This window comes from Dioscorea cayenensis, unplaced genomic scaffold (genome assembly GCF_009730915.1).
Source record: "Dioscorea cayenensis subsp. rotundata cultivar TDr96_F1 unplaced genomic scaffold, TDr96_F1_v2_PseudoChromosome.rev07_lg8_w22 25.fasta BLBR01001474.1, whole genome shotgun sequence".
Classification (NCBI taxonomy): Eukaryota; Viridiplantae; Streptophyta; class Magnoliopsida; order Dioscoreales; family Dioscoreaceae; genus Dioscorea; species Dioscorea cayenensis.
Genome location: NW_024087865.1, coordinates 43,677 through 68,926, shown reverse-complemented (window position 1 = coordinate 68,926; position 25,250 = coordinate 43,677). Strand labels below are relative to the sequence as shown.

Below are 25,250 nucleotides of genomic sequence, written 5' to 3'. Positions count from 1 at the left end.
CACATGGTTGCATCGATCAGGACAGTTCTTCATGCATCTACAAACACAAAAAATAGTTAAATAATATATGTACACATATATAAGACAAAAATGAAGGCTTTTGGGGAGTAAATTAATTAGAAATGCATACCAAGTGGATGACTTGATAATACAAAGATGACAAGAAGAATTATTGGAAGGAAAACATTTTGGGCATTGATGCAAATATGTACATTTTCGTCATGGTTAGGTGAACTTTGATTGGTCAATAGTGTGAGAGGATGACAACGAATTAAATGTCATATATTAAATACCATTAATGATATATATCAAGCATGGTCATAAATGTGTGGTTAATTATTCATTTACCAACACCATAAAAATCTTTATTCATTAAAATTCTCACCACTATAATAGTAAAAACAACACACAAAGATTACAGAGGGACATATAAGTCATTTAATCAGAAAAACATTTATATGTATATATATATATTTGAAAATGATAATTAGAAAAGGTAGCCATGCACTAAACCCATGCAACGTCGTAGAACCATTCAAAGTCTTTAGTGACCACCACCAATACCACCACCAAATCCACCGCCGGCGCCAAAGCCACCACCAAACCCTCCACCGCCACCACCACCACCTCCGCCGCCGCCACCGCCGCCACCACCACCAACACCACCTCCATACCCAGCACCAAATCCACCACCCTTACCAAAACCGCCACCAACACCACCACCGCCACCACCACCAAATCCTCCACCACCACCGAACCCACCTCCTTTTCCGATTCCACCACCGAAGCCACCGCCTTTTCCGAAGCCACCGCCTTTTCCGAAGCCACCACCTATGCCACCTACCCCACCCCCACCACCATACCCACCGCCACCACCACCTCCAATGCCCTTACCAATTCCACCTCCAATGCCCTTACCAATTCCACCTCCGATACCACCACCATGTCCACCGCCGATGCCACCACCGTGTCCGCCTCCAATGCCACCACCGTGTCCGCCTCCAATGCCACCACCGTGTCCGCCTCCAATGCCACCACCGTGTCCGCCTCCAATGCCACCACCATGTCCGCCACCAATTCCTCCGCCGGCGCCACCACCTTTCCCAATTCCACCACCATAAACCACCACCTTTCCCAATTCCACCACCAAAACCATCACCTTTGCCTATCCCACCATCAAAGCTACCACCTTTGCCTATACCACCACCTTTCCCAAAGCCACCACCTTTGCCTATACCACCACCTTTCCCAATTCCACCACCAAAGCCGCCACCTTTGCCAATCCCACCACCAAAGCCACCACCTTTGCCTAATCCCACCACCAAAGCCGCCACCTTTGCCAATCCCACCACCAAAGCCGCCGCCTTTGCCAATCCCACCGCCAAAACCACCACCTTTGCCTATCCCACCGCCAAAGCCACCACCTTTGCCGATCCCACCACCAAAGCCACCACCTTTACCTATCCCACCTCCAAAGCCACCACCTTTGCCAATCCCACCACCAAAACCACCACCTTTTCCACCTCCAAAACCACCACCACCACCAAAGCCACCTCCACCACCAAACCCACCACCCTTAGTCTCCCAAAGACACTTCTCACTATCTCCCTTTCCTACATCATCACTCTTCTTCTTCTCTACCAACTCTCTACTAACACCACTAGCTATGAGTGCACTAAAGCACAGCAGTGCAACTATAAGTGCTCTTCTAGACATTGTTGGACGTGCCAATCTTGCTTCTTGATCAACTCAGTCTTCAAACGTCTTCTCTTTATAGTCATGGCTAAGTGCTGCTCATTAGTCCCTCATTTAATGAAACTCAACTGTTCCTGGCTCCACATTGAAGATGCTTGCGCATTAGTGACCTTTATGGCCACTGACTTAATTAGAAGCACTTGCGGCTATGAACACTAAACATTTTCTAATGCTTCTTTAATCTTTACTAATATATTATATACACATGGCCAAACCCTAGAGAGTATCATATAATTAATTAAAAAAGAGAAACTTTTTATGAATCCAGAAAACTTCATCATAAACTCTAATCACCTTAGTGTGTTTGATTCTTGTGGAGAACTGTACCTTTCACATATGAATGAAATAGAAAAAGTGATAGGACAGAGTGAAGGCCAGTGATGTAAAAGTAAATGAGAAGGTGGATGGTTGGTGGATAGTTTTAATAAAGAGAATGCATGAGATAAGCACAAAACTCTACATTTTTCCCTCACAGTTAACAAGTCTCACTATCCAACTGTTCATGCACTAAACACTCATAAATAAAAAGATGCAGAGAGGATGCCAAACTTGTGACTACAACCTGTAATAGATATAAATGCTGGCTGGTGTTGCATTCATTCATTTGCATGTTAGGGGCCACACTCTATTAATTCATTGCCTTTCACAACTACGATATTAATAATATTTTACATATATAGCCATGTCATTAGTTTGCGCTATCAAAACATAAACCAATATAATAATTCAATACTATATATATGTATATATTGATCATCTTCTCTTATTTTTGGTTAAATGCAACCCACAATGCACCAAATTCATGAAGAGCAAACAACACAGGCTAGCGTTTGTTAACTTGGGAAATGTCTATGCCTCTTGTACATCTTTCATTCTCTATGTTGTATGTGACTTAAAGGTAAGAAGTTTAGACTGCATGTATGCACTATACTAACACTTCTAATGTTGTTTAGTTAAAAGAGGTGGGATATATATATTTTACATATTTTACTTTATTTTTCTTGTTCACCTTTGATGACTATTAATTAGTAGCATTCAAACTTAGGTAGATCTTTTTTTTTTAATTCAAAGATGTACTGGAATAGATCTACACCAAAGTTGGTAATAAGTGTTACATATGATAGTCAAGTTTCTAGCTAATGGGATTGGTTACACATGGGCAAGAGGTGTAAGTTTAAATGTACTAGTCAGCTAGTTATTCGCATATTAATTATGATGCACCGAATTGTTAGGACTTAATAATTTACACCTATTTCACTTGTTGAAGCAAAAAAAAGAAGCTCATGTGCACGGACCTCTTTTTCATCCAATATGCCCTCAGACCTCAGTCACATTAATTAAGTGTTGGATTGTGGTTAGTTGATGCACGTTACCTGGGCCGAGCCGTCAGGGTACTAACAGTATAGTTCCGTGATTCAGCCCAACACATGCTTGGCCCATATATAGCCGGGCCGTGATCATGCTGGGCTGATGATCTGGCCCTTTGTAATTAAAATTGCCCATATTTGGTTGCATCCTCCCACCAATTTTGATTTTAATTAAATTTTATTGTATGTTTCTCTTGTGGTCATTTTCACAAAAACGATAGTGATCATGTAAGTTAGGGAACTCAATGACAACTATTAATCATAGTTTTTTGACTTCATGTGCACCTCTTCAAAGTGTAGAGGGCATGCGTGCTCTCCATTGATCGCTCGCGCGCAGAGTCATTGAATGTCTCTTAAAAATTGGTGGGACAGAGTGATCATGGATGGATAATCTTTTATAATTGTTATCGTTTGAAAATTCTACTTAGCTATGTGCTTAACCTATGCATCTTTCCTCCCACCTTTTTCTTTTTATTGAAATGCCTAGTCATTATTTATAGTTGGAGCATCGATGCATCCCAATTTTACTATCCATGCCTTTTATTTGGTCCCCGTTTGCTCATGTATGTATATATATATGTGTATATATATATATATATTTGCCTTATTGAAGATATTTTAAGTGGTTAAGTTTTATTTTATAAAAATAATCTCTTTTGTGACTAATATGTCTTGACCACCTCTACAGAGGCGCAACTCTTTTCAAACGAAGTGAAAAGTTCAATTTTTCATCGCATTGATTAAATTGAGTGGTTTGTCCATAATATATATATATATATATATATAATAAACTTCATAAGCCTTTATTTATTTATATTATTTAAATTTCAACCATATGAGAGATTGATAAGATCTACCCAAGGTGTGGACCAGTGCCATCGCCATGTTCATCTCAGTCAAAGATTAAAACTGCACTTCATGTAGTCCCTTGATCTTTTCCAAATTTAAAAAAATAGAATAAAAATAACATATAAAGATGTATGTAAATTGCAAGCAAAAAAACATCACATATAATTAATTAACTTGAGCTCAATATTCATGCAAGTTCATACTGTTTGAACTATACAATCAAATAGAGAGACAGAGAGAAAAGAAAGAGAGCTCAACATAAGTAATTAATGATCATGGACGCCTAGCAATCTCAAATTTAGCTGATCCAACTCCAAGTGAAGTAGTACTATTATGGTGAGCTGTTCTCTTTGGTTTCATGCAACCTTGTTGATCCTCACTCTCCTCTTGTATTGTCTCCAACTTCTTCTCCATTGTCAACCTTTCTATCTATCCTTATCAACCTTGCTGGTGCTGTTTCCATGATCTCCATTCCTCCAACACTCATCAACTGTTTCTGCATTCTCTCTCTCTCTCTCTCTTTACTTCTTTATGTCTTTCACATTGAAATACTACTACCACTTTCCAAATTTATAAAACAACAAGATGATGATGATGATGATGATGATGTGATGTATAGAGAATCAAGAATCAAGAATCAAAGAGATGATCATGCGAGGGAAAAAGGAAAGTGTCTTTATTCATTGTTTAATTGTTAAGGATATATATATGTGTGTGTGTGTGAGTTATCCAATGATGAATGAGTATCAGCTTCCTTCTTATCTTTCTTTGCTTTTGCTTTATTTGATTTTTTATCTTTTGCTGTCTTTTTTAATGAAAAAAAGTTTGAGATGACTAGAATCTATTCTATACACTTTTTTGGAGATGATGCATAGATCTATCCTGCATTCCACAATCCATTTTTCAAATATATCTCATCGAGAAAGTAATAATATATTATGGTCATCTAATCAATATTAATTAATTATAAGGATCTCACTAATTATTGCCTAGTGAATCTAATTAAATCACACATCCATTTGCTCTTTATTCTTCTTTCTTTTCATCTTTTCTTTCCATTCTCATTCTTCTCTATAGCATTTAGAAGAAAATCCAAATATTAATATAGATATAGATATAGATACACTGTCAAATCAATATGAAAAATTGAATACTCTCCACAAAACAAATATACGCATTAAAGAAGACTAAATCCATCAATATCTATTCTACTAATTTCTATCAATCTCACATAGACATACATATATATATATATATGTATTATATGTTATTGTCTCCAACTTTTATATAAAGTCTTAAGAAAGAAAAAAAAAAACAAATAAGAAAAAGAATATCAACATGGTTCTCAAATTCTCTTCCCAACACCTTCTTGCATCTTTATTCATCACTCTTCTCATCCCATCCATTTCATCAGATGCAGGTATATATCTTTCTGTCTCTTTTACTTACTCTTCCAATGTTCATGCATTGAATACTACATTTATATATATATATATTAATATTCAAATAGAAGATGATATATATGTATATATTTAATATGTTGTTATTGTTGCAGTGAATAAGGAAGTTTATTGTAAGGACGGACCTAATTGCTACCCCAATGTCTGTGCACAAGACTGCACCAGTAGAGGATTTTCTAATGGCTTTTGCTCCGTTCATGGACAATTTAGCACAGAATGCTGCTGTGTTCCTTTCAACACCCTCACCAATATTCCCATAATTCCTAATTAATGTTTAATTGTATCATTTTGATGGATCAATCTTTAAATAATTAATCAATAAGATGCAGCAGAAGTTCATGCTTTATAATTTATGCCATATCTATTTAATTAATTATTTTTTTGAAAATGTGGATAAACCACTTCAATTAAAAAGAAAACTGATACAGACACCCACAAAAAGCCACACTCAAACACGAAACAGACCCAACACTATAGAACTCACCACAAGAAGTGGAAACAAAAGGAAGAGCAACAGGGGAACAGACAAACAAGAAAAGAAACTGTTAGTGCAACCGCACTATTATTGACATGATTTGACACATTGTCAATATGACGTGACAATCTATGTGACATGGCAAAATTGATGACATGGAAAGTATGGTGACATGGCAAGGAGGCTTGGCTTGCAAGGCAAGACATCTTGAAGATCTTGGTGGAGTTATTCAAGACCATATTTAGGAGATGTGATTGAAAACTAAATATGGAATGAAGATTAATTGAAGATTTGATTTGAAGAATCCTTGATGATTGAATTGATTGATTGAAGAACTATTGAAGGCAAGATTTGAGGACCAAACTTGGGTGAATTGAAGATCAAGTTTGGAGAATCTTTCGAAGACCAAATTTAGGTGGATTGAAGACTAAGTTTGGCAAGTTTCATCGAAGACGCATAAGGGACGTGCGCCCTTTGCGGGGAGCGTGATGAGGAAGCGAGGAGGTGAGGCTGGTTGCCTGGCGATCGGGATCGGAGATTTGGGTCGCATCGACTCGGACTAAAGCATGACTGGGAGGTTGATGGGTCTTGAGGTCGTCTGCAACGTAACCGTAACTCGATCAAGTCGTGATCAGGGGCCATGTTGCAACTTATGTTACTATAGGAGTTCTGCATGCTTAATTTCGGAAGGTTTTTAAAATTAGTAGCCATGGAGATTCTAAAAGAGGTATGTGCTATATTTGGAACGTTGAGGCGTCTATATAAGCTACCTTGCTCGTAAGTTGTAGGTGTGACTCTTGGGTGACTCTTGGAGGAAAGTGTGTGAGCACTAGACAATCTAGAGAGGGTAGTGGTCTTCATTGAGAGTGTGAGTGACAAGTATTTGTACTCATGTATTATTACCTCTTTTAGTAGATTGTTTATCTCTGGGCTTGGCCCCCCAGACGTAGGCGAGTGGACGCCGAACTGGGTTACCAATGTTGTGTGTCTCCTTCTTGTTTTGTTTGTGTGAACTTTTTTTGACGGTTTGTGTGAGATCTATGAGTGCATGAGTGTTCCCTAAAACTCACAAACCACACCGGCGGAACTAACAGAAACAACAACAAACAGGCCTCCACAACGCGCCTGGAGAAAGACAGAAAGACTACTCCGTGATCTGAATCAGAGTCTCCTCAGAAGGAACGGCTCCTCCTGACTCGTTAGAGGGAAAGACTCCTTCAACCTCCTCCACCTGGGGGCCAGCATAATCCAGACATTGGCGGATGGCGTCACAGGGTTCCATCAATTTCTCTCTAGGACCCTCAGAAGCTGTAGAGAACCAAGATAATAGCATACGATCAATTTTCCTTGTTAGAACATGAGCAGACAAGCAAATAGCATTAAAGATGCAATCATTTCTAGCAATCCAAATATTCCACACAATTGCTTTGACCATTAAGTCCCCCATGTCTCTACAAGTCGGTTTTACAGCGGACCTCCAGGAACCCCACACCAAAGACATAGAAACGGGCGATTCAGGGAGATGCAGGATCTCCACGTAATGTCTCCACACCCGTTTCGCAAAAGAGCAATGCAGGAAAAGATGGTCCACCGACTCCATTCCGGCATGACACAAAACACATGTAGTAGTTGGGAGCTTATTGCATCTACGTTTTTCTAAATTCTCAAGCGAGAGGATCCTATCTTGCCAGACAAGCCAGTTGAACATAGTAATCTTTTTGGGACAGATATTGCGCCAAAAAAATCAGGCGATGGGACACCGACGCCCCCCCCTCAATCAGAAAATTATAAAAAGATTTCACTGTAAATTTACCATTCCCTGCAAGTTTCCACCATTTGCAATCTCCGGAACTAACAAAGGATCCACGAAGCCGTGTCCTAATAGCCTGGATTTCAGGATCGTTCGAGAATGGGGCATGATCCAAGAGATTCGAGAGCTCAGAAATCGTACCGTTGGGTGCCCTGGTCCTACTGAACTCAACCGCCCAGATGTACATAGGTGCATGACCATCAACCCACCGATCTTTCCAAAAAAAGGGTCTCCGTCCCTGAATTGACACCTTGCAAAACACAACCTCTCAGGGCCGGGAGACAGCTCATCACCCTTTCCCAAAAAAAGGACACTCTACCTGACTGTCTGGAAAACATGTTCCAACATTGGAGATCGTAGTTAAACTGGATCACTGTCGCACCTCCCCAAGTCGAGTCTGTCATGTATTTCCACCACCATTTTCCAAGCAAAGCTTGGTTGAAGCAGTGTAAATCTAAAATACCACATCCTCCTAACTCTCGGGGTCGACAAAGATTCTTCCAAGCAACCAACCTACATTTAGGGTGCTTAATGTCCGGCCCAGTCCACAAAAAATCTCTACGAATCCGATCAATCTTCTTAATGACCCAACAAAAGACCCTAAATAGAGACATCCAATAAGTAGGAATTGCTGAGAGGACCGAATTAACCAAAGTAAGCCGTCCCCCAAACGACAGGTGTCACATTTTCCACGAAGCAAGACGTTTTCTGACCTTTGAGACGAGCTCTTCCTAATCTTGCTTCCGTGGTCTTTTTCCAGAGATCGGCATACCCAGATAGATAACTGGAAGCAAACCTCTGGCGCATCTCAAGGTGTCTGCCGCAGTCGTCTAAGGTAGCCGATCCCACGACGTTGAGTACATACAAGTTTTAGAGAAATTCGTAGCCAACCCTGTCAACCCCTTAAAGACATACAACAAGAGCTTAACCAAATGCCTGTATGTTTTACTTTAATTAATGTATGTTTTACTTTCTTATTGAAATATATCCAAGCCTTTGATTATGGGTTAATTTTTTTTTTGTTTTTTTGAAAAAGTAGATAAACCACATTCATTAAGAAGAGAAATAGTACAAAAGGGGCAAACCCGGAGCTGAGGCTCTACAAAATAACCACAAGGAGTGGAGAGAAAGAAAAAACAACAGAGGCATACTAAGGGTAGAGAGCAGACAAAAGCAACCCCTAAAGGAAAGGAGATCCCGAAGGGGTGCAAGGCCAAACAAGAAGACTACATCTTGCCAGGGGTAGGGGGTCGCTCCGAAGGGGCCACAGATAACGCGTCACTTGAAGAAAGGTACTCCAAACTTCTCTTGACCTTTGCCATCGGATCCTCAAGCTTTAGCCTCTTCGATTCTGGAGCAGTTGAAAACCAAGAAAGCACCAAATGCTCAATCTTTAAAATCAAAGAAGCAGTCGAAAGACAACAGTGAAAATGCGAGCATTTCTTTCAAGCCAAATGATCCAAGTGATAGCCCTTAGTAATAAATCCTAGCAGTGAAGCAAAGTTTTAGGTAAAGATTGTCGCCAGACTCCCCAAAGCTCAGCAAGAGATCGAGGAGTGCAACGGGTGCCTAAAAGTTGGCCAAAATAAGTCCAAATGTGGGCAGCTAAAGGGCAGTGGATCAACAGATGCTCTGCTGTCTCCAAATCTGCGTGGCACATCACACAAGTAGGTGTAGGTAACACATTACATCTACGGCAGGCAAGGTTTTCAAGAGTCAAGATTTTGTTATCCCACGTAAGGCAGTTGAAGAGGTTAATCTTTTTCGGGCAACCTCCTTTAAGAATGACATTGGTCTTGTGGCAACGAATACCCCCATCGTTCAAGAAGTTATAGAAGGTTTTAACTGAGAATCTTCCATTTGCAGTCAGTTTCCAAACGCTGTTCATCGATCTCTAAAGATTATGGGTTAATGAAGGCAGAGTTTTTATTTTTATTTTTTATAAGAATAAAATTTTATTTATTCTATAAAAATAAGATAGAGTAAAATTAAAAAAATTATAAAATTAAACATCATTGCTGTTTATTTTTAACTATTTTACAAGAGTCTTTCCTAGCTAAGTGACTTTGCCACCACTACTGTGATATGTGTTGGTATGAAAAGTTTAAATTTTATTAGATATAGTAATAATAACGAATTTTTGATTGTAGGTATGGGCTTCATTATAGTCCTAACCTTACTCAAATTCAAGTTATGCGTGTTGAACACAATGGTAATAATAGGTCATCGATTGTTGGTGCAGCTTGCAGCACAAATTCTGTGTGGCCAACTAAGGAGACACAAGCCAATTCACGACTTATGTGCACACACTTGTCGCATTTGTCAAAAAAAAAAATATATATATATATACACACACACAAATAAGATTACATATGATTTTAAATTAGAGTGAAAATTTAAGGATTGGGAAAAAAAAACACATGTTTTTGGTGCAAAAGAGTAATTTTCATGTAAAATTAGATCCAATAATAACCCAATATCTTAGTTTGGATCTAGAACAGGCTATCGGGTCCGGTGGATGGTATCCGCCAACCCGTTTGTTATCGGATTCGGGTACGCCTTTTAAGCCATCAGTCGTGATCTCTGTTTCTAGGGTTTCAGCGGGAATTGCCGATTGCTTTCGCTCTAGAGATCGAATTTTAAGGTCAATTCTCAATCAAATCTTGAAATTCTCTCAATATTTTTCTATATTTTGTTGAATCTTTTTCGTTCCATAATTTGCAATTTTTGCTGGTTTTTTGTTGCTAATTTGAGTACGAGAACGATGATCTTTTATATTTGACATCCCAAGTAAGCAAATGTAGGGTTTTTAGGATAATTTTAGCAATTTTGGATGGTTGATTGTTCACCGGGATTTGTTTAAATGGGAGGATTGAATTTCAATAGAAATTTGGCAAATGAATACAAGCACTCAAAAAGAGTTGGAAAGTTGAGATTTTTTTTTTTCTCTTACAATAATCAAATCCTTTGTTGAAAAATAATGAGAGTTGATTCATGGAAAAATCATTGCAAAGATAAGAATTTCATACTTTACTCTCTTAGATGCATTGGAAAAGAAATATGAAGTCATTCTCATCTTATTTACTGGCAATATGCTCAAAATGTCGGATCCTTTTCTCTGCAACAGAGCAACTACTTGACTTGATGAACTTAACCACTTGTTATTCACATAAATTTGATCTAGCAAGTTGAGAAAGCATGTTGGAATTAAGGATTCTTAGTGTTAGTATTTTTTCCCCTTGACATTTTCTCTCATATTGGGGTGTCAATAAGATACAGTGATAGATATTTTGTCTTTGGCATCATGATGGATGCTTCTGATACCAAAGGTAATTTATATTATGCAGACCTGTCAATGCACAATGGAGAATATGCAATATGCTGAAGAACTTGTAAGGGAGTTTCTGGTGTTCAGAGGTTTTACAAATACACTGCAAGCATATGAAACAGAATTGTCAACAGATATTGGTAGAGGCTTTCAAGTGGACAAGATCTTAGACTTGATATTCTCTGTGTATGTTCCTAAATATCAAGCAGATAAGTTAGTTGGTTTACTAAATTTCTTCAAGCAATGTTTCTTCTCGTCTTCGGAGGCAGTGCTTATCTCCACACTATCGAAGCTAGAGGTGTCTATATTGCGGTATTACATTGTCCATGCCATACAATCTGGAAGACGAGACAAAGTTGTGGATTTTTTTGGGGCAAATGGAAACACTTTGTTGCTGAAACGAGAAGATTGGATCCCCTGGTTTGGTGAGCCTTCATTTTTTTTTTTTTTTGCCTTTTGCATTTCATCGATAGTATGAAACCTTAATTGCACTGTGTGTACCATGCAGCAATTATATACATCAAGAATCCAAGCTTGGACCCACAGTTTCGAGTTTATTTCTCAAAGGAGTGGTTTGATGCCTTGCATCTTTCCTTTAGGAATTTCTTAAGTGAGATCTTTAGTGGTATTCATATCCTTAAAAATGTGTTATAGAGGTAATCAATATTTTTTTCTGCTATGCTAGTTTCTTTTTTAGTAGATTGCACTGAGCCTTGAATTACCTCCTCTAGCTACTTATACTGGGGAGCCTCATTATTGTCTCTGTTTCTATGCTACTTTTTCTTTAGTTCTCTCAATCAAACTATGTCTGAATTTTTTTCATTAGAAATTCTTATATTAATTATGGAATGATGCCCACTTACTCATGACTACTTTATCTGCTACAAGGCTGAAGTCCACAATTTTGCTATGAATCTTATTGATTTAGTCACAACATCTCGTTCTATTTTATGTTACATTACATCTTCAATCATGACTTCTCCTTGACAATCTCACGAATTCCTGCTCTGCTAAAGATTAGTACAGAAAAGAATACTGTTAAACGTCTCAAAAATGATATAAAGCAATTAAATGATAAGTTGTCACAACTCCAGGCGTTGCTAGAGACAAAAGAAGCTGAAATATCTCACCTTAGAAGGTAAAACTGTTTTCTTAATTTTTTGATCTGTGCATGCTTATGATAAATCTTTGGGCTGTAAGAATAGATTTAACATTCCCCTGCTGTTACGTGCTTACATGCTCTTTGTTTTAATATTGATGCTACTTATACTCTTAGTATGGCTGCATCAACATCAGCAACAGCTTTAATTTCCCAGAAAAGCATCTCTACTTCAAATGATGACAGTCATTCTCTAGAGGATCTCTTAGCTCCGTCTGCTGCCAATGATGATGGCAGTAATCTTCCGGTAAAGGATCTTAAAGTGGCTGGTGCTTCATTTCCATCTCAACTTGGAGAAACAATATGCTCTGATGATGGAATTCCTTTGAGATCTACTAATGCTCTCCAGGAGTCAACTTTCTCTTCATCAAAAGCAGTAGTTGTTTCGAATTCCATGGGTGAACTCACTAATATATATGATGATGCTAAGGAGTCTCTTCCCTCAGGCAGGTTGATGTTTGTTTTCTGTTATTTAGGTTGTGATAGTGGAACCATGTACACCTCTAGTGTATTTTTGGCTATTTTTATTTTCTTTGTGATTTGATCTGCAAGAACTGCTTCTATTATAACCCTAAATTCCCAAATATAAGTAGTGTGGAAAATTACTGATGCATTATACATCGCAGACAATACGAGGGAAATGTTGAGAGAAGATGACTTCCCTGAAGTGAGAGTGGATTTTCAGGTGAGTTGCTGGAGCTGTGCTATGATTTAGTTATGATTTTCTGGGTTATGTGCCTTTTTTTAAAGACAAGTTTTATGCATTGGCTTATAAATCTGGTCTGCTCTACTGCATGTTCTTTAGATTTGGTTGTTAATTAGTCCATGAATTTCAGGAGACATTCTTAGGACATACCAGTCCTATTAGCAGGTGCCGCTTTTCGGCCTCTGGAACCAACATTGCTAGTGCTTCTGTTGATGGCACTGTCAGGTACTTGTGTAGTGGTAAATAAACCATAATTTTGATACAAATAACTATGATTGTTAGTGAAAAATAATTTATCCTAGAGTCTTTGTTTGTATGGTTGGTAAAGGATCTGGACATATGACTCATCAACTCCAACATCCAAAAATGCTACTATATATTGTGGAGCTGAAATAATGTCTCTAGACTGGGAATGCAGATCTGACCGTTTGGTATGACTTTCTAAAACATGCATAACTTTTCATTTGAAAACTGTTTCCTTTATGGTGGTGGAGTAATGTGAGATATTCATAATTTTGCTATCTTTTAATTCTTGTGACAAATAGTTGCTCATAGGCACAGCTGATGGTGGTATTAAAGCATGGAATGTTGATGCAAAGAGAGTTGTATGTGATCTTAACACATCAGCCAATTTTCCTAGGTGCATACTCTTCTGACTCAAAGTCATTATAATGTTTCTTTGTTGCAATCTGGCCATCATGTGTTTCTAGCTTTGCAGTGTTTTGGACTTGAAATGCAGCCCTGTGGAACCAGTTTTTGTCTCTGCTGCTGCTTCTAGATGGTATTAAATCTGTGCATTTTTGTTGGAGTTATGTGGTTTTTAAAAAGAAGCACCCAATTCGTTTGTTTTTTTTTATGCATGCAAATATGCATATCTTTGAAATTATTGCCCTGTGTTACCTTTCATGTTTATATGTAGTGTTGCTCCCTTGTGCACAAAACTAACTAAATCCGGTGTCATACTTAGTCAAGGTACAAATGAAATTGACAAACTGGGGTTGGCTTCATTGACTGTTTGGAATATGAAGACATGGAAGGCTACGGTATGCGCGTCAGTTTGATAGTTCTGTACATTTGGAATTTGTTTTAATATGAATGCGATCTGTTTGACTGTTGGTAATATTCTCTTTCATGAAGACAGTGCTTCCGCTTGGTGAAGACCCACCGGCAATTACTTCTCTCTGTTTCAATCACAACGGGAAAATTTTAGCAGCTTCCGCTATTGACGGAATGATTCATATGTTCGGTATCCTTGCTTAAGAATTGACTTGTGTATAGGATTCAGAATCTTATTAAAATTCCCTCGTGTTATACATTTACGTCATTTTGAGAAAATGATCAATAAAATTTATGTTATTTGTCTTTTTTGATGTTCCCTAATATTTCCAAGATATGTCAGCGGGCCTTCAAATAACTGGATGGCCAGCTCATGATGCAGCAGTAAGTTCTGTGCTATTTGGACCTGATGAGACAAGCATATTTAGTCTGGGTTCTGATGGAAAGGCAAGTAACCCCTCATTTATTAAGTCAAGCATGTTTGCGTGAAGTATAAGTAATCGCTATTTTGGTCTTTTTGTTTGGTAGCTTTAGCTTTGCTATCGCTATCTCTTTTAAAAGTCTTGCCCTTGTCATTTGGGACTTACATTAATTTTGTTTGACCGCAATTAATCGCGTCATTGTATGTCTCTTCTTTCCAAGTCATATATATATATATATATATATTTTTTTTTTTTTTCTCTAGAAATTCTTACCAATGGAACTAAGTTTACAGATATTCGAATGGAGCTTGCATAACCAAGGTCAAATTCTTTGGTCGAGAGACTGTAGTAGGTACTATCCACCTACTTTTACCGTTACGGTATCAAATATTTCATTTTTTTCTTTAAGGTTCAAGCCATTGGTATCCCTGACAACCATACCATAAATAAGCTGAGAAACCCTAAGCAGTAAAAGAGTAAATGAAAAGATCACCAGCTTCATATTGAAACAATTGGATAATATAGCCTGACCATATCATGCTGTTAAAATAGAACTAACCCTTTTAAACCAATAGGTTTTGTTATCCGGAAAGCACAAAAGTCTGCAGACATGAGGTAGGATTGGACTTCAGTGGCCGGAGATTATTAGTGACATCTGGTTTGGTCAGGTCCCCTATTTACCAGGTGAACATCTTTGTATTTTTATACAACGTACTCATTGTTCAGTTCACCAGTTCTAATCTCCGGCTTAATCACCGTTCAGGTTCAAGGTCATATGAGCGCGCTAAGAACACTACCGCACAGCGCTGCCATAACGACTGTTGATTGGCATCCGACTCTTCCAATGTTCCTCACCGGATCTGCAGATCACTCGGTTAGAGTTACATCTATCGCTCCGTAATTCACTGTTTTATTTCGAAACACTTGTACAAAATTCAGATATCAGCGGTGTTCACTTCGTTTGGATTGTGTTGTGTGAAATTTGATTCTTGTAAGATATAAATTATTGTTGACTTTGTGTACAATTATTTTGAATAATTTGATACATGAACAAACTTAGTTCAAGAAATTAATGTGCACGGTTACAACCCGGGTTTTGTCTGAAGTCTAAAAATTCATTTAATTTTTGTGATAGTCTTGAATGAAATGTCTGTTTCAAGTCCTAATTGCAGGTATCAGTTAACATCTAAGAGATGGATTTGGGATAGCTTTGTGCACCAAGAAATGAGAGATGACTTCATTGAAGACATAGACCATTTAATCTAATGCTTTATTTTTGCTTTTGTTTTTGTTTTTCTCTGTGGAATCATATTGCTCTCATTTTAGACTACTATTTCTTTAAGATCATGGCATGTTGTTGGAATAATTCTAAGTTTTTCATACCTCATAAACTTGAATATATATATATATATATATAGGAAGGTATATATGCCTGGTTTTAATCATTGTTAAAAATGATATATATTTTATCATGGAAAAATTATAGAGGATTATTATTATTATTATTATTATTATTATTATTATTATTATTATTATTGCATGTATTGAGTGCAATCTTAATTGACCCAAATGGCATGGCTTCCATCATGCAAAGTGATAATGAGGGGGGGTTTGGAGTTTGATTTGCATTAAAGTGCATTAAAAAAAAGGGTTTGGAGTACAAAGAAAGAAAGTGAAATGAGTTAGTTTGAATTGTATTAAAGTTCACAAGGTCCACAAACTAATGGAATACAACATTAATTCTGATTAACTACTACATGTGCTTTTATTATCATGGTCCATTTCCACTACATATCCTAAAAAAATCAATTTTAATATATACACCTATTAATATCTAACATGAATACATGCATCCACATATCTATTGGACAATCGCCATCTATGTGGTTGGCAAACACAAGAGAACAAAAGAACATACAATAAATATATATAAATAAATAAATATTTATTTATTTATTTTGATGAAATATGAATAAACATAATCCATAAATCAGGAGAGTGTACATCAGGAGTGTGTACAAAGTGTAAAGTTAATATTTTCAATATAATTATATTTTGAGTCACGAAAATTTTCATGTAGAAATTTAGTGCAAGTAATAGACTAAAATGTCATTGGATTTTTATATATATATATACAATAATTATTTTTTAAAAAAAATGGAGAAAAAGAGTTAGCATGGAAATGCATGAGGGGCTAATTAATGGCCATAAATAGGGACAGAAATAACAACAACAGCCAACAAACAGCTAACCAAAATGAACCACATACATAACCAACCAATCTTGAGTTGTTTTTGAGTGTGAAGTCCACCCCGTGCATGCCCCACACTTAATAAAAATTTATCATCAATTTAATGATCATGGAGAACCAAAAGAAGCTTTTCCTTCTTTATTTGTGAACAATAAGATCCATGCTATGCTTGCAAGTTTAACTTTCAATGCACTCTGCAACCATACATGGTGTTTCACTCTGTGTTGTACTACTTACTCAATAAGCTATAATATATTTTTTTAATACATAAATCACTTAAAATATATTAAAAAAATATAGAAATAAATCTTGACAAAATAAAAGAGCGCATAAAACAATAACGACTGGTGATTGAAACATTCATAAAAGAGAATAAAAAGATAGGCAAAATTTTCAAATAATGGCATCTAAGTAGGATCAAACGGACATAATGAATATGGTGGGTCATTGCTTAAAAAACATCAGATGTCTTGCCGGTGGCACAAGGATACTCTTTAGTGTAGGATATAAAATACAAATAATTAAAGCTGTATTGTAGTCCGATCGATGAAGGAAAAAATATTTTTTTAAAGATATTTTTTTAAGCAAGACCCAAAAAACATAGAATAAAATAAGTTTAGGTGAAAAACAAGTAATTTATTGATACTATACTGGAGTAACTTTTTTATAAAGTTGTGATTAACCTGTGATTTAAATAATGATATGACAGTGATTGCACATGGAGATGCGTTTTTTGTTGTGAACTTAATTATAATTAATTATAATGAAAACGATTTGAGGCAAAGGGGTATTATTTTCGCCAACGACCATTTGGTCTATTAGTATCGGGTCCCTTTTGCGTAGGGTGTTTGTCTCGAGTGTCGAGCGTGGCTCTCCGAATTCGATCCCCATTTCACGTAAGGTGAGGGCACGGTTCGGTGGTGAGCGCTGCTCCCCTCACACATGTTCATCTTTGGGTTCTGACGTTTGTCGCCTTTCTATATATAAAAAAAAAGTATTACTTTTCAATTTAGGGAAAGATGAAGTTATCGTGGAAATCAAACTATTTTTTTAATAATGTATTATTACCTGTTTTTCTTTATTTTTTTTTCTTTTTTTAAATACTGATGATAGTGTGTACTTGTTGTAGATTTTTTTTTCTTATATAAATTAAATTGTGGAAGATAGTGTTTAGTTGTTAGGATCATAATTATGTTTAAAAAGAAATAAATTTCATTGATTTAATTATTGTTATTATTGATTGGTTTTTTTCTTCTTTTTCTAGTTTAGCTGCTAAAAAATGAAGGACCTTTGGAATTAATGAAAGTGGTTTATAATTAAAGAAAGTAGTTGGATGGATAGAGATTATTAAGTCAATTTTTAAGTTTGAGTTTATTATTATAATTATTTGAAAGCAAGTGATAATGATGGTCTTCATTTTACTTTATTATTATTATTATTATTATTATTATTATTATTATTTTTAATTGAGTTAATTGTTATATAAAATACGGATTTATTGATAATGTACCAACTTTTGAATGAAGTGTCGATTATTTATGTTTCTTGATAGTGAATATCATCATGATTGATAAGACTAGATTTGTTTGGTTTTTTTTTTAATGAACTTAATTATATATACATTGTTTGATGCATGTTGAATTAATTAGATATTTGGAAAAAGTCATGCATATATAGATAAAATATGGATAAAATGTGTGTCAAAAAGTATGCATAAATATAGAGTTATTATTTCAACACACTTGTGTTCTCACTCTATAGGAGTTGAGGTTCGAATCTATCTTATTAGTAAGGCATAAGGGACTCGGTATCAATAGACAAAGAGGTTATTTATTTTTTCATCATATTTAAAAATTACTTTAGTGGTTATTATTTATTAAATTTATTTTATTTTTATTTTCTAGTTTAGTTACTCAAAATGATTTATCATTACAAAAAGATTTATCATTATAAATAATGAAAATGGTTGTATGAGAAGAGGGTGCCACATAATCTTTATAAATAAATAAAATATATAAGAAATAAATACTAGTAATAAAAGATAAAAGTGGATGTAAAAATGAAGTTTCTTCCTCGGAAAAAATAGAGGAGAATTCTTATAAATGTTGCGCGTGCATTAACCATTTTGCCAGTGAATTGATAACACAAAGCAAAGCATTAAATAATACAGGTAAAGAATGTGTAAAATAATATGTTCAAATAATGTTATTAAAAATATAAAATACCAAATAAATAAGGTAAAATTCACCCTCTCAAATTGTTTTTTAGATCACCATTTATGCCCTAAGATGGTTGATATATCTTCTGTCTATAAACCCTACTTCACCACGGGTGGATTATGCATCATGCTTATGTATTCTCTCCAATTTAAATTATCTATCACTTAAGTTTTTGTTTTTTAAATTAGTTATTAATTTTAGATATTCTATGTATTAATTAGGATATTTGCAATTTTACCCATTTAATTTAAAGAAGTTTATTTATAAAAAAAAGTGTGTATTAATAGACTTAGATAATCCCAATAAAAAAGAAAACTATCCTAATCCCAATAAAAGGGAAAACTATCCTATTATACTATTTTTACTTCTAGATTTTAGGAGTTTTAATAACGACCTTAATTTTCATATAAAGCTGTGACAAATAATTTGATATTGAGAGAGTACTATTAGTTTAAGAATCAAGGCATAATTTAGTGGTTTTCTATCTTCATCTCAAGCACAATGCAATAAAAATAAAAAAGGTGCTTGTCGACAATCATCAAAACTATTAGTTTATTATGTTTTTTTTTAATGTTTTATAGCATTTATATGTTTAAAATTGTGGTTTTTCAATTTTTATAAAAACAAAACTTCTTATTATATAAAAATTATTATAACATGAATTTTTATTTTTATTTTTATACAAACCATCGTTCACATATTTTTTATTACTTTGTTTTAATTTGTATTAGGAGGGAGTCGAGATCTTCATCTCCACCACTGATAATTGAATATAACATTGACAAAATGAAGACATGAGTTTCATGTTCATATCACCACCTTGTGATCATAGCATATTCACATAGTTTTATTTTATTTTTACATTAGAATATATCACCATATATCCTAAAATAGAGCCGTTGGGAGAAAAGGAAAAAAGCAACATAGTAAATAAACATACAAAATCTTACACTAGACTTTGATTCCCTTGTTAAATTTATTGATACATATATTAGGTTTTTATTTATTTATTTATTTTTTTTACAAAGACGACAAGTGCCACCTTACAAGAAAATGTCAAGGGATAGACATGTATAGTGATCCACCAATTATGATGGGTTGACGATCTCTTAGGGAATTTATTAACTTGGGCAGAAATCACATGGGGCGATTAGAGTCATATTATGTATATACCCATAAGATATTTTAGGAATGAAATCATGTTAATAAATCTCTCGCCATGCAACTCTGAAAATGAGGAAAACGAAAGCATATGAAATAGTGAATAAACAGTACTACTACAATATTTATGTATCGTATGCATGATCATATTATAGTATTGCTAACCCGAGATTTATTTTTGAGTTTGCCTATTCAGTATTCTTAATTATAACATTTCATTACACCAAATAGTTATTGTTTATTTTTATATTTAATCATAAATATTTCATAATACTAACATCAACCATCAAGATTTTATTTATAATTAACAATAAAATAAAGAGCACAAATGCTTCGAGGTGAAGCAAGGAGTTGCTCATTAATAATAAAACCCCCAAAATTTATTTTATATAATAATAATTATGTAAAAATTTTGAATATTTTTTCTTCACAAATGCCTTTTTTTCTCCTTGTAACAAAAAAACAAACATCCGTATATTATTTTTTTTTAACAAAGATGATAAGCGTCATTTAATTTATAAGGGGTGTTAAAAAGATAAACATAAATAATAGTGCATCAAACCCCTTAGAAATTTATCATGTGGACGAGCTAATACATCGGACAATGATGATCTACCACGCGCGACCATAATCTCATAATAATAATAATAATTTTTTATTTTGCAACTCTAGAAAAGTGAAAATAATGACTTTTTTTATAAGGGATCCACTGAACATTATCACATAGAATTATTATAGTATTAATGGCATAAGATTCGACCCTCCACCTCCCCACTCACGCGGTCATGCTCACGTATTTCCATTGCACTAGGTAGTGTTTGACAATATTAACTACAAACTATCATGTTACAAATCAAACAATTGAATATATTTATAAACATAAATTAAGGATTGTGATGCCTAACTTAATTATAATTTGGCTTGAGATTCTTCCTAAGTTTTTAATTGAATAGTCCTATATTAAATGATGGAGAAAATGATTTTATACTTACATAAATATACATATCTTAATCGATAGTTGCCTGCCAAATTATTTATATATACATCCAGTGATCTTTAATTATAAAGTATTTTATAATAATAATAATAATAATAATAATAATAATAATAAACACTATTTATAATTAATAATAATTTTAAAGACGAGTCAATACTTATTTTTTTTAGCAAACTACTTTTATATTTTTCACCTTGTTTGGACTTTGAGATTTGATCTCAAATTCTCTCCAAACAAACATTCTACACAAAGAACACAGTGCCAATAGGTCAAAATATCATTGACATAAGTACTTATTTATTTATTAAAAATAAAAAAATAAAAACACTCAAAATTTTTTAGCAAATAATCATTTCCATAAATTGTGAATTTTTTTTTCACAGATATGCTTATATATTTGATTTTAAAAACATACATTCAAATTGGTGTATTGAATATACTTCTAAAACTGCTAAACATGGAGAAAGGCTTGATTTGATTTATGATTCTTCTCTAGGGTTGAATGGAATCTTCCCATGTATGTACATATATCAAATTAGTGTATTGAATATACTTCTAAAATTACTTGACATGAGGAAAAGCTTGATTTGATTTAGCGTTCTCCTCTAGAATTGAATGGAATCCCTTGATACACACACAATTCTCAGGACAATTCCACACCATTCCATTGCGCAGTGGTCACACTTACAAGTTTTTTTAAAAATTTATTATTATTATTACTTTATAATATGAATAAATCACTACACATAAATTTATGTTTCAACTGTATGTTACATTTATGTTTCAACCGTACGTTGAAAGAGAGTTAAATTTTCAACCTCTTGCATAGAAATAAAATATTTTAACTGCTCAATTGTTACGATGTTGCCCATGGTTACAAATTAAAATGGATTTTTTTTTTTGAATAAAAGTGAATAAACCACTAGTTTATTAAAATGGAGAAGGATGGAAACAAGAAAAGCAACAGGAAAATCTGAAAGAAGAGTACAAGAAACACTGAAATACAGAACTCTCACCAGAGATGAGGGGAAAAAAGAAGAAACAAAAAAAAAAAAATGGGAACTGGGGGGAAGCAGCAAGACTGGTGAAGGCAACCGTTTGGAGACACATGCCTGTCTTAGTTGTAAGGTGAAGTGAATTACTCCTGGTTCATGTTGTACTCTGAATCACTGGGAAGATTTGTGACTCTTGCGCTCATGAAGCTGAGAGCGCGCTTGATCTTTTGTGAGGCTTCTAATAAGGTTTGATGCTATGCATGATGAGCTGCAGAAAACCAAGAGATGAGAGTATTGGCAACTTTAAGAATAATAGTAAAAAGAGGTAAAGCATTTGATTGAAAATGCGGTTGTTTCACTCCAGCCAAATATGTCAGATAATGGTTCTCGCCCTGAGGTCCCACAAAGTCTGAGATCTAGCATTTGATTGAAAATGAAAATTTTTTTAATCAAAATCAACAATAAAAAATAAAATAAAATAAAATAAATATAAACTAATAAACATGGGTGGTGAAATAAAGAAGTCAATGTTGAGGTGAATGCATGAATGCAGTGCTGCAAAAGTTGGTGGAACAGACAAAAGCCATGAAGACCCCTCTTAATACCTCCTCTTCCTCCTCCTCCTCCTTCACCTCTATATATCAGTCCTTCCCCTTCTCTCTCATCTTATCCTCACTCCCTTCCCTTCCCTTCCATCCCCTTTGTTCATCAACCTCTCCATTTCTTTTCTTTTTCTTTTCTTTTCTAAAAAAAAGAAAAAAAGAAAAAATGGAGTTCCTCTTGATCTTATCCATCACTCTCCTCACTTACTCAGTAACCATTTTTATAATCAACAAACTAAACAAAATGAGGCATCAAAACTGCTACCTCCTTGGCTACTCTTGTTTCAAGCCTTCCGATGAGTTCAAGCTTCCAACAAACATTTGTGGAGAAGTTATCCACAGAAACAAACTTTTAGGCTTCGACGAGTATAAATTTCTGCTGAAAATCATCGTCAACTCCGGCATCGGCGAAGAAACATATGGTCCCAGAAGCATCTTCCGTGGCGAAGAAGCAACTTCGACATTCGACGATGCTCTGTTAGAGATGGATGAGTGTTTTCGAGCACACCATCCGTGATGTTCTCGCCAATTCCGGTGTTAAACCAACAGACATTGATATTCTTGTTGTCAATGTATCTATGTTTGCTCCGGAACCATCACTTGCTTCCAGAATTGTTAACAAGTTCAAAATGAGGGATGATATCAAGATTTACAACTTGTCCGGAATGGGATGCAGTGCAAGTCTTATTTCTATTGATCTTATTCGGAGGACTTTCATGAGTCAGTTCAACAAGCTGGCGTTGATATTCACATCAGAGTCGATAACTCCGAACTGGTATTCCGGCAATAACAGGTCAATGATGCTTGCAAACTGTCTTTTCCGGTGTGGAGGCTGCGCAATGCTGCTCACTAATGATCCGAAGAGGAAAATTCAAGCAAAACTCAAGCTCAAACACCTCATAAGGACTGATCTTGGTGCTAATGATGAAGCGTTTAATTGTGCTTATGAGACGGAAGACGAGCTGGGTCACACTGGCATGTGTTTGAGCAAGGATTTGCCGAAAGCTGCAGCTCTTGCATTTGTGCAGAACTTGAAAACATTGGCACCGAAAGTGCTTCCAGTCACGGAACTTGTCCGGTTTGTAATGGCTGGAATTTACAGAAGGAGCAAAGGATCAAGAGGAGGGGGTAGTAACAGTGTGAACTTCAAAGCCGGCATCGATCACTTTGTAATTCATTCTGGAGGAGCTGCTGTCATTGATGGAGTTGGGAAGAGCCTCAGGTTAAGTGAATGGGATTTAGAACCTGCGAGAATGACACTTCATCGGTTCGGGAATACCTCGGCAAGTAGTATTTGGTATGCATTGGGGTATATGGAAGCAAAGAAGAGGTTGAAGAAAGGGCAGAGAGTGTTCATGATAGGATTTGGAGCTGGTTTCCTGGGCAACAGTTGTGTTTGGATAGTTAACAGGGATTTGAAAGATGAAGGAGTTTGGAAGGAGTGCATTGATCAATATCCTCCAAAAACACTAGAGAATCCATTCATGAAGATGTATGGATGGATTAATGATCAGGATATCTAGAATATTTTTGAGTCTGATCATCTCATTATTTGTTGGATAATTATTTATGTTTGCTTAATTGTTGGTGTTGATTAAGAGTAGCATGCAGTACTGAATAAATAATAATAATAATAAAAAAAAAAACATGTGAAGTGAAGTGAAGTCAAGGATGCAAGTTGAAATATATATTTATATTTATATATGTAAAACATGTGAAACTAATGAATGGAATGGCTCTGTACTGGTATAGCATTCATTAATATATATTTCATCCTGACCTTCTTCATCATTAATGGATGATGAAGGACTTTGTTTGTATGGTTGGGCTTTTATTATATTTGAGATCTTCTCTTCTTCTTGTTGGTTGTGGTGTTTAATGCTGTGTTGTGTCTCATGAAGTTTTATGGATGCAGATGAAAAGTATGTGTGGAACTCTGCTCCTGCTTCTGCAGTCCGAAAGTTTTGACAAATCTGAGATTCCATCATCTACTGTTTTGCAGGTTTTTGTTTTTTTACTTTTTGGTTGAATTGATGTATTTTTTTTCTTATATTGCTGCCTATACACTTGATGACTTAGGTTTTGGAAAGCAAGGTATTTTGAAAAGCTTGTATTTTAAAGTGAAATGATCTCTCAATTATTATTTTCTATATAATGATTTTCTAATTTTTGTTTTTATCATATATATTTATATATATCATAAAAAAAGAAAATAACAATGTTTTGAGGGAAGATGGTAATGGGAATTTCCTTTTGTCGTTTGTTGTGGACTGTCACACCGCTGGTGTAGCGTCCTTTTTATCGCTGTGTTGCCTGCTTTTTTCGACTGTTTTTTGTTGTCTGTTTGTTGTTTGGTGCTTTGTTTTCCTAATAAATCAGTGGTTTATCCACTTTATTCATGGTAATGGGAAAAACAGAAGGAGTACATGCATTGAAATGCCAGAGATATGATGTTGCATTCCAACTTATTGTTTGAATTAATTTTATTTATTTTTCACCTACTATAGTTATCCCCAGCTCATAGTTTGGTTCTGGTTTAAAAGCTCATAATATATCCTTCTCTAACTCTACCTGCCCAATAACATGCAGTAATGTTTTGCAAACCTTTGTTGCAATGCCAACTTGCATTGTCTTGTGT

At 35.2% G+C, this 25,250-nt stretch overlaps 4 protein-coding genes across 4 annotated transcripts; 2 read left to right on the top strand and 2 right to left on the bottom strand.

The window, feature by feature from the left end:
• Positions 1–642: 642 nt before the first annotated feature.
• LOC120256506 (glycine-rich cell wall structural protein-like) lies at positions 643–1,156 on the bottom strand (the record flags this gene model as incomplete). Its single annotated transcript, XM_039264189.1, has 1 exon — positions 643–1,156. A coding segment is annotated over exon 1 (514 nt), but the record flags the coding sequence as incomplete, so codon positions are not given.
• A 26-nt stretch (positions 1,157–1,182) lies between these two features.
• Positions 1,183–1,716, bottom strand: LOC120256505 (glycine-rich protein 5-like). The gene has a single exon (XM_039264188.1). The coding sequence runs from the start codon at positions 1,714–1,716 to the stop codon at positions 1,183–1,185; it is 534 nt and encodes a 177-aa protein (XP_039120122.1).
• Positions 1,717–10,297: 8,581 nt separating this feature from the next.
• On the top strand, positions 10,298–15,452 carry LOC120256501 (WD repeat-containing protein 91 homolog). The gene is made up of 16 exons (XM_039264184.1): positions 10,298–10,360; positions 11,064–11,469; positions 11,553–11,675; positions 12,041–12,182; positions 12,321–12,649; positions 12,830–12,888; positions 13,040–13,134; positions 13,238–13,340; positions 13,455–13,549; positions 13,628–13,690; positions 13,877–13,952; positions 14,047–14,155; positions 14,300–14,412; positions 14,681–14,739; positions 14,963–15,071; positions 15,151–15,452. The coding sequence occupies exons 2-16, from the start codon at positions 11,079–11,081 to the stop codon at positions 15,286–15,288; spliced, it is 2,004 nt and encodes a 667-aa protein (XP_039120118.1). The 5' UTR covers positions 10,298–10,360; positions 11,064–11,078; the 3' UTR covers positions 15,289–15,452.
• Positions 15,453–22,669: 7,217 nt separating this feature from the next.
• Positions 22,670–24,449, top strand: LOC120256503 (3-ketoacyl-CoA synthase 3-like). Its single transcript, XM_039264186.1, is given in 2 exon segments — positions 22,670–23,105; positions 23,107–24,449. Coding segments are annotated over 2 exon segments (1,356 nt in total). The 5' UTR covers positions 22,670–22,778; the 3' UTR covers positions 24,136–24,449.
• Positions 24,450–25,250: the final 801 nt, after the last annotated feature.